Source organism: Petromyzon marinus, chromosome 23 (genome assembly GCF_048934315.1).
Source record: "Petromyzon marinus isolate PM22_M1 ecotype Great Lakes invasive population chromosome 23, UKy_Petmar_22M1.pri1.0, whole genome shotgun sequence".
NCBI classification, from domain to species: Eukaryota; Metazoa; Chordata; class Hyperoartia; order Petromyzontiformes; family Petromyzontidae; genus Petromyzon; species Petromyzon marinus.
The window spans coordinates 417,531-431,089 of record NC_133689.1 but is presented as its reverse complement, the minus strand read 5'-3'; the positions used below and the strand labels follow the sequence as shown (position 1 = coordinate 431,089).

The following is a 13,559-nucleotide window of genomic DNA, read 5'->3' as shown; positions in this document are numbered from 1 at the left end:
ACCCCCTCTCTCCCCTATCTCTCCCCCTCTCTCCCCTACCTCGACCCCCTCTCTCTCCCCCTATCTCTACCCCCTCTCTCTCCCCCTATATCTACCCCCTCTCTCCCCCTATCTCTACCCCTCTCCCCCTATCTTTACCCACTCTCTCTCCCCTTATCTCTACACCCTCTCCCCCTATATCTACCCCCTCTCCCCCTATATCTACCCCCTCTCTCTCCCCCTATAGCTACCCCCCTCTCTCTCCCCCTATATCTACCCCCTCTCTCTCCCCCTATATCCACCCCCTCTCTCTCTCCCTATATCTACCCCCTCTCTCTCCCCCTATATCTACCCCCTCTCTCTCCCCCTATCTCTACCCCCTCTCTCTCCCCCTATCTCTACCCCCTCTCTCTCCCCCTATATCTACCCCCTTTCTCTCCCCCCCTATCTCTACCCCCTCTCTCTCCCCTATATCTACCCCCTCTCTCTCCCCCTATATCTACCCCCTCTCTCTCCCCCAATATCTACCCCCTCTCTCTCCCCTTCTCTCTCCCCCTATCTCTACCCCCTCTCTCTCCCCCTATATCTCTACCCCCTCTCTCTCCCCCTATATCTACCCCCTCTCTCTCCCCCTATATCTACCCCCTCTCTCTCCCCCTATATCTACCCCCTCTCTCTCCCCCTATATCCACCCCCTCTCTCTCCCCCTATATCTACCCCCTCTCTCTCCCCCTATCTCTACCCCCTCTCTCTCCCCCTATCTCTACCCCCTCTCTCTCCCCCTATATCTACCCCCTTTCTCTCCCCCCCTATCTCTACCCCCTCTCTCTCCCCCTATATCTACCCCCTCTCTCTCCCCCTATATCTACCCCCTCTCTCTCCCCCAATATCTACCCCCTCTCTCTCCCCTTCTCTCTCCCCCTATCTCTACCCCCTCTCTCTCCCCCTATATCTCTACCCCCTCTCTCTCCCCCAATATCTACCCCCTCTCTCTCCCCTTCTCTCTCCCCCTATCTCTACCCCCTCTCTCTCCCCCTATCTCTACCCCCTCTCTCTCCCCCTATATCTACCCCCTTTCTCTCCCCCCCTATCTCTACCCCCTCTCTCTCCCCCTATATCTACCCCCTCTCTCTCCCCCTATATCTACCCCCTCTCTCTCCCCCAATATCTACCCCCTCTCTCTCCCCTTCTCTCTCCCCCTATCTCTACCCCCTCTCTCTCCCCCTATATCTCTACCCCCTCTCTCTCCCCCTATATCTACCCCCTCTCTCTCCCCCTATATCTACCCCCTCTCTCTCCCCCAATATCTACCCCCTCTCTCTCCCCCTATATCCACCCCCTCTCTCTCCCCCTATATCTACCCCCTCTCTCTCCCCCTATCTCTACCCCCTCTCTCTCCCCCTATCTCTACCCCCTCTCTCTCCCCCTATATCTACCCCCTTTCTCTCCCCCCCTATCTCTACCCCCTCTCTCTCCCCCTATATCTACCCCCTCTCTCTCCCCCTATATCTACCCCCTCTCTCTCCCCCAATATCTACCCCCTCTCTCTCCCCTTCTCTCTCCCCCTATCTCTACCCCCTCTCTCTCCCCCTATATCTCTACCCCCTCTCTCTCCCCCAATATCTACCCCCTCTCTCTCCCCTTCTCTCTCCCCCTATCTCTACCCCCTCTCTCTCCCCCTATCTCTACCCCCTCTCTCTCCCCCTATATCTACCCCCTTTCTCTCCCCCCCTATCTCTACCCCCTCTCTCTCCCCCTATATCTACCCCCTCTCTCTCCCCCAATATCTACCCCCTCTCTCTCCCCTTCTCTCTCCCCCTATCTCTACCCCCTCTCTCTCCCCCTATATCTCTACCCCCTCTCTCTCCCCCTATATCTACCCCCTCTCTCTCCCCCTATATCTACCCCTTCTCTCTCCCCCAATATCTACCCCCTCTCTCTCCCCTTCTCTCTCCCCCTATCTCTACCCCCTCTCTCTCCCCCTATCTCTACCCCCTCTCTCTCCCCCTATATCTACCCCCTTTCTCTCCCTATCTCTCCCCTTCTCTTTCCCCCTATATCTACCTCCTCTCTCTCCCTATATCTTCCCCCTCTCTCCCCCTATATCTACCCCCTCTCTCTTCCTATATCTACCGTCTCTCTCCCCTTATCTCTACCCTCTCTCTCCCCCTATATCTACCCCCTCTCTCTCCCCCTATCTCTACCCCCTCTCCCCCCTCTCTCTCCCCCTATATCGACACCCTCTCTCTCCCCTTATCTCTACCCTCTCTCTCCCCCTATCTCTACCCCCTCTCTCTCCCCCCTCTCTCTCCCCCTATATCTACACCCTCTCCCCCTATATCTACCCCCTCTCTCTCTCTCCCGTTGTCTTCTCCTACATTATCATTAGCTGCCCCGCCCATGCTGCTGACACACTTGGACTACGCCGCGCAGCTCTAAATCGTACGTTCATGCTGCTCCGTGGCTCTTGTGCCCCACTCCATCTGACACTTGGGCTACACACATTTTAAACCTTTATAAACAGTTGCATTTAGAAGCTTAACCCCCTTTTCTCTCTGCCTGATGATGACCGCTTGTGTTGCGATCGAAACGTTGTGAGTTGTTTTTCTTCTATCTACGTGACTTTACCGAAACAACCAAAGAAAATTTTAATTAAAATTGCCGACCACGGCTAACATTAGTGGCAAGTGATAACTGAACCAGTTCTGAATCTCCTCTAGGTCGACTTGGCTAACCACTACATCACGAATCCACCAAACACCACACGCATGAACGCATGTGCGTGCACCCACACAGCTACACGCACGAATTCACATACATAGACACGCACACAGTCTCGTCAATTATCTGAGAGTCCAGCAGATTATGCGCGTGATGCATTCTCGCTCGTTTACGGTGCTGTCGGCATCGTAGTTGTGTGGTCTGCGTGTGCCCCGGTCTCGGTGGCTGTTCTCGTTTTGGCATACCTGGGTGTGAGCGATGGAAGCACTCCTGAGCTCTCAGGGCTTAACATGAAGAACAACCACCATCGATGACAATTTTAGGGGCTTAATTTCTCACTGAATATTTTATGGATCGCTGGTAGAGTGGACCAAAGTAGCCACATAGCCAAAGTGAGAGGTATTATGGATGTGTTCATAATAAAGGTTTTTGGGTTAGATCGCGTTTATAAATGTGTCGTAATCCTCCACCACCCGACACGGCCAATGAGCAAAAAAAGTGTCACGTTGACAAAAGACAAATAATTTATTTTAGCCCACCGGTGTGTTGAAGAGTGAATCCACATCTACAGTTTGAGTACGACGTTTCGCTGGTAAATACATCCAGCATCATCGGGCAATTCGCCACAATGGCGAATTGGTAAATACATCCAGCATCATCGGGCAATTCGCCAGAATGGCGATGATGCTGGATGAATGGCGAATTGCCCGATGATGCTGGATGTATTTACCAGCGAAACGTCGTACTCAAACTGTAGATGTGGATTCACTCTTCAACACACCGGTGGGCAAAAGTAGTGAATTATTTGTCTTTTGTCAACGTGACACTTTTTTTGCTGATTGGCCGTGTCGGGTGGTGGAGGGTTACGACACATTTATAAATAAACGCGATCTAACCCAAAAACCTTTATTATGAATAATATTGGTCGCGAAAGCCTACGTGTTAAACTATTATGGATGTGGTGTGCAGGGCACAGAAATATTTTCCAGGTCACCAAATCAGACACCTGAAATTAATTCCTCCTGATTAAGAGCATAAAATGTGCGGCAGTTCTAAAATCAATATGCATCTTCTTGAACGTCTTGTAAGTTGGCAGGGTCATAGTAAATGCAAAGTCCTTTTGTCAATCCACTGCTGGATTCGGGCTTCTCCATGCCGTGCGGGGCATGGGGATTCTCTCATTTCTGGGGGTTGTGTGACCGCGCTTCACAGCACTGGTCAGTTTGGGATTGTCAAAGAAAGGAGATGAGAGTGAGTACAGAGAAGTACAGTAAAATGATAGATTTAGGTTTTTTTACACAGCCATTAAAATCCCATCTTGCATGGTTGTCACCCATCCAAGCACTATCCAGGTTCAAACCTACTTAGCTTCCAATACCTGATGATCGGGTGCATTCTAGGTTATCGATTAGACCATTGCCAAAAAATTACCTGTAAAATCAATGGTGAACGTCTCACGAGTGGAGCCGTTCCCGCCATGACAATGGTGGTCTTCTCAGCCCCCGGCCGATTGCTCGAGTGAGCCTAAGAGCGTATACGCTTAAATCTCCCACTTGAGGTAAAAATGCCCCTATTTCATCATTGTCAACAATACAGACAACGCACCCGGCGATGACGCTGCATCTTGGCCAATCGATCAAGATGTCAATCTGACAGTGTGACTGTAGCGCCCGTTGCATAATTACAGTAAACCTGCCTTGATTGTTTATTTCCGCTTTGTTGAGACTGAGATATGAGGCGTTCATTGGCATGAGTGAATGAGTGAGTGGGTGCATGAGTGTGCGAGTGAGTGACCGAGTGAGTGGGTCCACTCGTAACAACACCGACTAGCGTCCTCACTGCAGTGTGCACATTTTAAGGAACAGGTGATATGTATCTGCTCTACCATTTACAATAACTTGGCACTTGACGTAATCCCCCTATACAACTCGTACAACAGATAGGTTGGCTACGTACAGTGCGAAAGAAGTTCAACATACGTGTGCGGGGGGCTAGTTGAGCAGTTGAATCTCATTGTATAAACTGGTGAGGATTAGACGAGTGGCGAATGCTTAGCGAATGCCATGTGAGCGTTACGTTATTGTCACATTATCCTTGCAGTCTTTAAAAAGTTATCACAAGGTTAAGATGCTGCCTGTCCCTTGTGCCACCTTAACTTGACACCTGTGCTCCGCTCACCATGAAAAGCATCTATGGCCTCGCGGCCGCATTGCTAGGGGGGGAACCGTGGTGGGCACGGGATCCGTCTATCTACGTGGGGGCAGGGAACACCCTGGGGGGGGGGGTGCGTGGATTTTGGCGCAGTCGCGACGTTTGAAGTTCCAGCGGGCGGGTCACCATGACCAGACGAATGCCAAACTTGTAAAAGTTTCCGAGCTCCATCGCTACCTGCTTGGGTTATATTTAAACTACGTTGTCAACCCCAATGTTAGCATGAGACCATGTTGAAACTGTATCAAGTATATGGATATATAAAGTCCTTACGTGTTATACTTACGCGATCGAACCCAAAAACCTTTATAATGAATAATATTGGTCGTTAAATCCTACGTGTTAAACTCCTTAGAATGGTCAAGCAATCTGGTACTTGTGAATAAACCTGTGGCTAAAACCTGGATTCAAAGGCACGGTCTCATTGATCTGTCTTCCGAGAACCCAGTTTAAGCATAGGCAGCTGTCTGGATTTAAATCTGGCATCTCAGCAGTACAAAAAATGTATAATGATATCTTTTATATAACAATGATCATGCAAATTGTGTCTCACAGACAAGCTGGAACCACATACAAGCTGGAAGGCTGCCAGGCAGTGAGCCAGCGCTACCAACAATTGCTCTGCAGTTCATTATATATTAAGTTCTTTTCAGATAATTAGTGAGTGTTTTATTATACATGTGAGAGGAAACCAGAGCACCCGTAAAAGAATGACACATGCCAAGAGGCAATACTCTATCCCATGCAGAAGTGACGGATGATATCGGACTGTATCTTGCTGGCAAGCCAGGGTTATGACAGCTCGATGCCCACGGGAAAGGAGTCTTGCAAGACATTTGTCATTTGCGTGATCCACCAACCCTCACTATCTCCTCCACAGTGCTGAGTTAGAGGCGGACGCCACCACCAGCTAAACGCTCAACCTCTGAGCCACCTGGCCACCTCCCTGATTGAGAATGTCACCACAAACCAAAAATCCTTGCTCATCGGTCATTGACGCAATGCAGAGCTCACAATTGTATATATGTTCAACTTATTTCGCCATACGTAGCCTACCGTACTAATCGGAGGTGCGGGAAATGTATCGCGTGAAGAGACAGTGGTGGGAAGCTGAGCTCTGTGATGGAGGCACTTCTGCCAGCAGTGGAAAGGTGTTTGTTGTCTCCCGCACATGCGACCTGCTCCGGGGAGATTCTCTGCTGCCGTCATTAACTCCCCTTTGCCGGGTTTTTGTCACTGCAGGTTTACCGAGGCCTGGACATCATCACGAACAAGGTGACGGAAGAGGAGCAGAAGATGTGTCCTCACCACATGATCAGCTTCGTGGATCCACTCGTCACCAACTACACCGTCACCGACTTCCGCAATAAAGCGCTGCCCATCATATCCGTCATGCCGTACGACTTAAGCTGCCATACCTACAGCACTGGCCAGCATAGGTCCAGGTGGTTTCAGAACATCTGTCCCAGTGCCCCCACCCCTCCCCCCCACCACAGAGCTTTTTATGAAAATTGGGATTTTGTCCCCAGTTTAAAATGTACAGTCCTTGTGCTTGACTCATAATATGAGCAAAGGGTAGAGAGCTATCTGAGTAGTGGGTGAGGCTGACATCGGGAAGATCCAGGAGGCGGACATTCTCAGAGAGGACGGTGCTAGTGGCTGAGTGGACGTGGCAATGTAGAAGGACAGAGAGAGGGGCTGCCTACTTACTATGCGTCCCAGCAGCAGAATATCTAACCTATAAACGTCATTCTTTGTCTGTCTGTGTGTCTGTTTGTGGGTCTGTGCGTATGTGGATGCAACTTGCGACGGATTTAACTCGGAAACTGTGGGGTTTACGTTTAAAAAACGGCTGGGCAATCTAGGCAAGGCCAGGGGCTCTCCACGGGACTAGGCCTCACAATGGCACTTTGTATACTTACTAGATCCTATTATAGAGTTGATATATCCTATTATATTCGGTAGATACTACTGTATATTCGGTAGATACTACTGTAAAGTCGGGAGATACTACTGCAGAGTCTAGATGCTACTGTAGAGTCAGTAGATACTGCTATAGAGTAAGCAGATACTGCTATAGTCAGCTGATACTACTATAGAGTCAGCAGATACTGATATAGAATTAGTAGTTACGACTTTAGTCAGTGGATACTACTATAGACTAAATATATACTACTATAGATTCAGTAGATACTACCGTAGAGTCAGTAGTTACTGCTATAGAGTCGGTAGATACTACTGTAGGGGCAGTAGATGCTTCTACGGTTAGTAGATACTACTGGGCTCAGGAGATAATACTGTACAATCAGCTACAACTACAGAGTCAGCAGATACGACGATAGAGTCACTAGATACTATTCACTATTGTATGTAAGGTGTGTTGGTATATATGCCTATGCGGGGGTAAAAAAAAAATTTGACGGGGGGGTGGGTCGACAATTTTAGGAAACCTTTTAATCAACTATTTACCATACTCTTTGGTTCTATTCGGTAAAGTCACGTAGGTAAAAAATAAAACAACAAAAATCACGACGTTTCTGCCACAACACAAGCGGCCTTCATCAGGTGAAGGGAGCAGACTGTTTCGAGGACAGCGCTGGAGTGAAACACAGCCACGCTCAGACTGCGACCTTTAAGCTGTGTGCGAGGAAACAAGGTGCCTTGACAAAGGAATTAGCATAACAATTAGCATTTGATTGGCCGACTTAGCATGATGAACGGTGTAGAGGTGGTGTACATGCGGGTGAACATGCCGGTTGGTGAGGGGGGGAGGGGGAGTTTACCTATTGATGGTGTGAAGGGAATTTTTAAGAGCTGCGAAAGTTTGGGGTACCACTACTTGAAAAATATACTGTAACATTGAAAATTAGTTTAATGTTTGGTTCGATTTAGAACACCTTTCCAATGGTTGCTTAATTTGAAACCATCTTCTCGGTTGAAATTGTGTCTGTGTTTGTAGATCTGAATTGCCTCGTGAACACATCTCTGATAAAAACCCATGGGTTTGCAAAGAACCTTGGTATCAGAGAAAATTATATTGTGATCACCCACAGCGAAACGTCGTGATTTTTGTTGTTTTATTTTTTACCTACGTGACTTTACCGAATAGAACCAAAGAGTATGGATCCTTGCAGTCACGAAAGCTTTAAATCTAGAATCAACTATTTACCCCCCACTTTCTATAACTTTTTGGACTTCTGCAAGCCTCTTATAATTTTGTTGACGGACAAATGGACAGACAAACGGCACGCCGGGCTTTCACAATAGCTTAGTATTTGTATATGTTATGTTTTTAAGAGAGGTTTTGAAAAAAAAAATTCCCCCGGGCAACGCCGGTTACTTCCAGCTCGTGTAGTATATGTATGTTATACACGCTATAATACATAATGTGTTGTACAATGTATCTTAAATGCACTAGAATACTGTTATATAATGCATGTGTAGTGGGTTCAACTGAGACGTACTCTTCAACTCGGAGGTAGCGTATTTTTTCTTAAACACATCAGAACAACTTAACACAACGACCTAGGGTGGTGACCACCCAGGCTAACTACGTAACAACTGGTAACGTGGACCGGGGCTAACAGCATACTGCCCGGACCACGTGCTCGAAGACTCGCGGACCATAGAACGTAGACGAACGTAGATTAAGGGTTTCTTTCCTGGGATGTTGGCCAAGAGCCCTCCCGGGATTCGGCTTATATTCTCTGCAGCATGGCCGACTACACCCCTGGTCACGCCTCCCTTCCAGAACCTTCAGGAAGAACCTAGGTTTCATCACGTGACAGCCCCCTCCCCTCCCCCCCCACGGGGGTCCCTCTGTTGCCTTAACTGGTCACGTGTCCACCCGGGTCAACCAGACTGTCATGGCCTTACCCGACCTTCCCTTCGGGTCTGCACACACCCTGCCCGCTAGGGCCTGTACTGTCCTTACAGCATGGTGACATCCAATGATGTCATTACCCGCACGCCGTGCCCCTCTAGGGCCGGTACTGCACCCACATCATGGTGATATCTATGAAGTCACTACACATGTATGTTTGTTGAACTTCCTTTGCAACGTATGTCGCCAACAGTGCTGATCGGAGGTGCGGGGGAAGGACAACAAACTAAACACAAAAATCAGTTCTCTAGAAATGAGTTTTCAATTTAGATTTAAAAGTGCATAGCTCCAGTATTATAATACCTTATCTAAAATATGTGCATTTAAAGAGAAAGCAGCAGAGCAGATGGTAAGAGGGCAGGTCTTGGAAGTAGCATGTCGACCCTGCAGCAGCTGCGGGATCTGATGGAGGGGAGAAAGCGCTGGCGAGCTGCAATGTGTGATCAATGGCTTTGGCCGTGAAAACCTCCCATTCTGTCCTACCTGAGCAAACCGTAACATTTTACAAACAATCAAAAACACTGGTTCCTCAAGACTCCTTGACTCTGCCACATTGAAGGCCTCTTTGCAAAGAGGAAGCTGCCCATCGTGGTGGGAGGAACCAACTACTACATAGAGGCCCTGCTGTGGAAGGTGCTGCTTGACTCGAAGGTAAGGCACTCTGCACCTGTCGGGCATGCAGGTGATGGGAACGCACCTGTCTTAAATAAGCATTCTTTTCAAGTGTAATTTTTGCCCAATGTCACGAGTCCAAACTTACCGTTTGAAACTCCTGTAGTGTGGGAGGCAACCTCTCATCTTCGAGAACGTCCACCAAAGCGCATATCAGAGCTACTGGAGAGATCCCTTCAAGTTACTTCTGGTTGATATACTTGGGGTCAGCACTTTTCCACCTGCCCTGCTACAGAGACTAATGTTTGTTACATCAATATTTTTAATTCGCAAAGCTGAAATGTAGGCACCTAACAACCGCAGCTGCCACACCGTTCCTGGGGGGTTGTTGGCGCATACCTTACCACACTGGTCAGTTCGGGTTGGTGAAGTCGCATGGCGGGAGTGGGGCAGGACTGCGCCACCGCTCCACCAATGTAATAATTAAAGTTCACCCAGACGCCAGGGATATTTAGCATGGTTGCATACGTACGGTGCGAAAGAAGTTCAACATACAAGTGCCACGCAGATGTAGCATCGCTCCCGTTTGTTGCAATCACGGTTGTGAGCGGTGCGCCAACCCTTGTTGCAGGTCGATCGAGCCACGGCGGAGGAGGGTGGCAGCGATGGTTGGCGTGAAGACCGGAAGGAGGCCCTGGAGAGAGGCGACCCCACGGAACTCCACCGGATGCTGTCTAAGGTCGACCCCGCCATGGCCGCCCGCATCCACCCACGCGATGTGCGCAAGTTGGCACGGTGCGAGTCTCCCCACACACTCCCCCGTGTTGCTCACTGTCCAACCCGGGCCTGCCCACTCACCGTACTCCACCCTCCCCCGCCCTGGCATAGAAACCTGGCCGGAGCAGTTCCACGGTTCTATTTCTGGATGTTGGCACCCGCAAGACTCTTCCTGTTCCTATGCATAACCAGTTCCCCACGGGCATGGGAACCATGCGCAGAGAGAGCTTTTGGGAAGGGCACAGAGAGCCCACCCTTGCCACCCATCTCCTCTCGGACCCATTACCCACTGTTCACATCTTTGTACCCGTGCCGGCGTGCAGAGAGGTCTAGCTGCCTCGTAGAACGTTTCCTCAGTTGTTGTCAATTACTCTACAAATCTAATTTTGCAGTGCATGTCAGACACTTTAAAGGTGTGGGTAATGATTGGTATAATCATAAATTGTATTTTTACTTGGGTATAGTATATCCTTTAACATAGCGCTGCCTTGCTGTGGCAAAGACGTTTGAGTGCCATGTGGACGTGGGTAGCCTACTGGATAGGGGCACCTATACCGGTTAGGTACTCAAGAGAGGCGAGACAAAACAACCAGCGTGGTTAAATATGCTCAAATTCCCCCAACCGCCCATGATCGACGCACCTAAACCACAGTCCTCAGCCCTCCAGCAGCTCTGGATCGACCAGCCAGGGCATCGGCCACGCCGGTGAAGGAGCGCAGGGAGTGCTGAGAATCGCAGTGCACAAACAACCAACCAGGCCTGCAATTGGATAACGCCTTTTTACACTCTCTTTGTAAGAGGGAAAATTGCTCACAAAACCCCATGGTGTTGAATGCTGCATCTTCGATATGTTATTTTTGTGCCGGGATGCTGGTGTGGTGCGTTTTCTTTCAGGCACGTGCCACGTAATTGGCCTATTGCACGAATTAACCATGTTTTTTTTTAATTGCATAATCGCCTTCACCTTGACACACACATGCGTTGTCAGTCATGTGATGCTACACGCTGGACTTCGAGGTTGCATTATTTGTCACGTGCCGATGTCCCACGATGATTCACGTTGAAATTGCTGCGTTAAAATGAAATAAATTACCGCTTAATTTTAGACTTTTCCTTAAGTAGGTCACGCTCATTTCTTGTTGAATGGTTCATTGTTGTGGTCCTTGTTCCATATTGTATAACTTTTCATTCGTCTTGGGAGCAGGCCCTTTATGATTCTTTATCACTCTTGAAAGGCAGACATCCTGGGCATAAAAGCTCATTGTGCGTAGTCATGTCGGATTCTAAGTAATAAATAAGCAAGCGGGTGAAAATCCATCTCCACGTTAAGTAAATAAATGTATCAGTCCATCTACCTACTGGTCTTCCAGACAGATGACAAGCATTAATTTAAGCAGCAAAAAACTAGATGGGTTTCGACCTGCAGGGTCTCATCAGCAGCAGGGTGGCCCAGTGGTAACATTCATGCCTCGGCAAGAAGCGTCTGGGTTAGATTCCCGACTCGGGTGCCTTTCTGTGCAGAGTTTCTAAGGTTTTTTTTCTGTGCTGTGCATGGGTTTCCTCCGGGTTTTTCGGTTTCCTCCCGTGGCTAAAAGAACCCAGTACAATGTAACTGGTATTGGCCAAACATCACAGCGCTGAGCAATTACCTTTAAATCATGAAAATGCGATTCAATATAGCAACAACAGCCGCTTCTGTTAAAACTCGGGAGGACCCTCCAGCAAAAGAGTTTTGAAACTGTGAGGCTTTCCTGGGTAAACAAACATAATAATAAAATAATAATCGGCAATCAGGCCTGTTTAAAATCCTTGGTCACTAATATTTGACTCGCGTCACTTTTTACAAATGACACTCTACTTATTCTTGGTTCTTTCTACGTGACTTTACCGAAATAACCAAGAATATGAATCCCTGCAGTCACGAAAGGTTTAGATCAAGACACTCTACTTGTCTCTTTTGCGCTCACCTGGTTAAACAAAATCAACTTAATACAAATGCTGCTTCTGTGTTGCCTGCCGTTATCAGGGACAGCACTCAACTTAAGCCGTGGGGCCGGTTGTTAATATTTCACTGGTCGTTTTTCCGATTGGGATATTTGCACCGTGGCTCTCACCGCTCGTCCATGGCAGCTCTGCTGAGCCGCATAAAAAACACATTTTGGGAAATGATTCATGTTTTTCATGCAAGGTAGAGCAGTGGTATCACAGAAACAGAAACAAAAACTGAGAAGGGCACAAATAAGCGTAATAAGATACCCGCCTGGAATTACATTGAGAAGCACAAAGAAATATGTGGATGAGAGATGACACGCAAGTTAGTGACATCATTCAAACTGTTAATAAAAGTGAGCGGGCCGATGGGTAAAGAGTAGTGACTGAGTGGCAGCCAGAGAGTGCAGCGCAGGTGTTGGGTGGATTGTTGCATCGCAAGATCGAGAGAGATGGTGGCGGTTTTAGGAGCTCATCATTCTGGAGTGGATTGGTCGTAGCTGGTGATTATGGTGATGAAACCACTGATTCGAACAAAAACATTTTAATTGGACACCCAAGTGACATTGCTCGTGCGATTTTGCAGGAGCCTGCAGGTGTTCGAGGAGCTGGGAGTCCCGCACAGTGAGCTGCTGCTCAGACAGCAGCTGGAGGAGGGAGGGGGCCCACTCGGTGGGCCGCTGAGGTTCCCCCTCACCTGCATCCTGTGGCTGCATGCGCAGCAGGATGGTAAGAGGGGAGCACCAGGGGGTGGAGTTGATTGGCTCTGAGATGAGAGGTGCCGAGCCAGCACTTCTGAGATCCTGGGTTGAAGGCATAAGCCACAGTTGTGCGACTGTGGCCATGTAACCCAAACTATCCACCACATTGTAAACTGCTGTAGTCTGCGCTCCTTCAACGGAGGAATAGCAGAACTACATAAACTCTCTCCTGAAGCCCTTTTGTGGCTAGCAGACCTCAACGTTGACATCTAACTTCTTAACATATTGCCATAGACAGGAATAGAATAGAATTACCATTAGCAATTTCCTCCCGGCCGCGCAGCGCGGTACAGAAAGCGTGCGTCCCACGGCCCTATGGGGATCGCTAATGTGCATAATAATAACAAACAAGTCGAGTGGACGGCGACACCAACTACAAACGGCAGTTTATACAAAGGTAAAAATCCTAATTGAAATCGGATTCTCAAGTGCAGTGAGATGTTGTTTGCAACCCGGTCACCAGTGACTTCTTTCAAGACCCTTCGACTTCCATAGACTTGGATGGATTTGCAGAGAGATATAGAATTACAGAGAGACCGATCGACTCGTAGAGATCTCAGATTAAACCAGGTTTTCAGGTGTAGTGAGTTGATCGTTTCAGCCTGCTCACACATGACTGATTGCAC

At 48.6% G+C, this 13,559-nt stretch overlaps 1 protein-coding gene across 4 annotated transcripts in view; it reads left to right on the top strand.

Annotated features, from left to right (window-relative positions):
* Nucleotides 1-13,559, top strand: part of TRIT1 (tRNA isopentenyltransferase 1) — a 67,700-nt gene that overhangs the window by 40,519 nt on the left and 13,622 nt on the right. For all 4 annotated transcript variants that reach the window (XM_076068899.1, XM_076068900.1, XM_076068901.1 and 1 more), the window contains 4 exons: nucleotides 6,154-6,296; nucleotides 9,349-9,445; nucleotides 10,038-10,201; nucleotides 12,759-12,901. In XM_076068899.1, coding sequence (XP_075925014.1) covers nucleotides 6,154-6,296; nucleotides 9,349-9,445; nucleotides 10,038-10,201; nucleotides 12,759-12,901 — 547 coding nt within the window. The remainder of the gene's footprint in view (nucleotides 1-6,153; nucleotides 6,297-9,348; nucleotides 9,446-10,037; nucleotides 10,202-12,758; nucleotides 12,902-13,559) is intronic.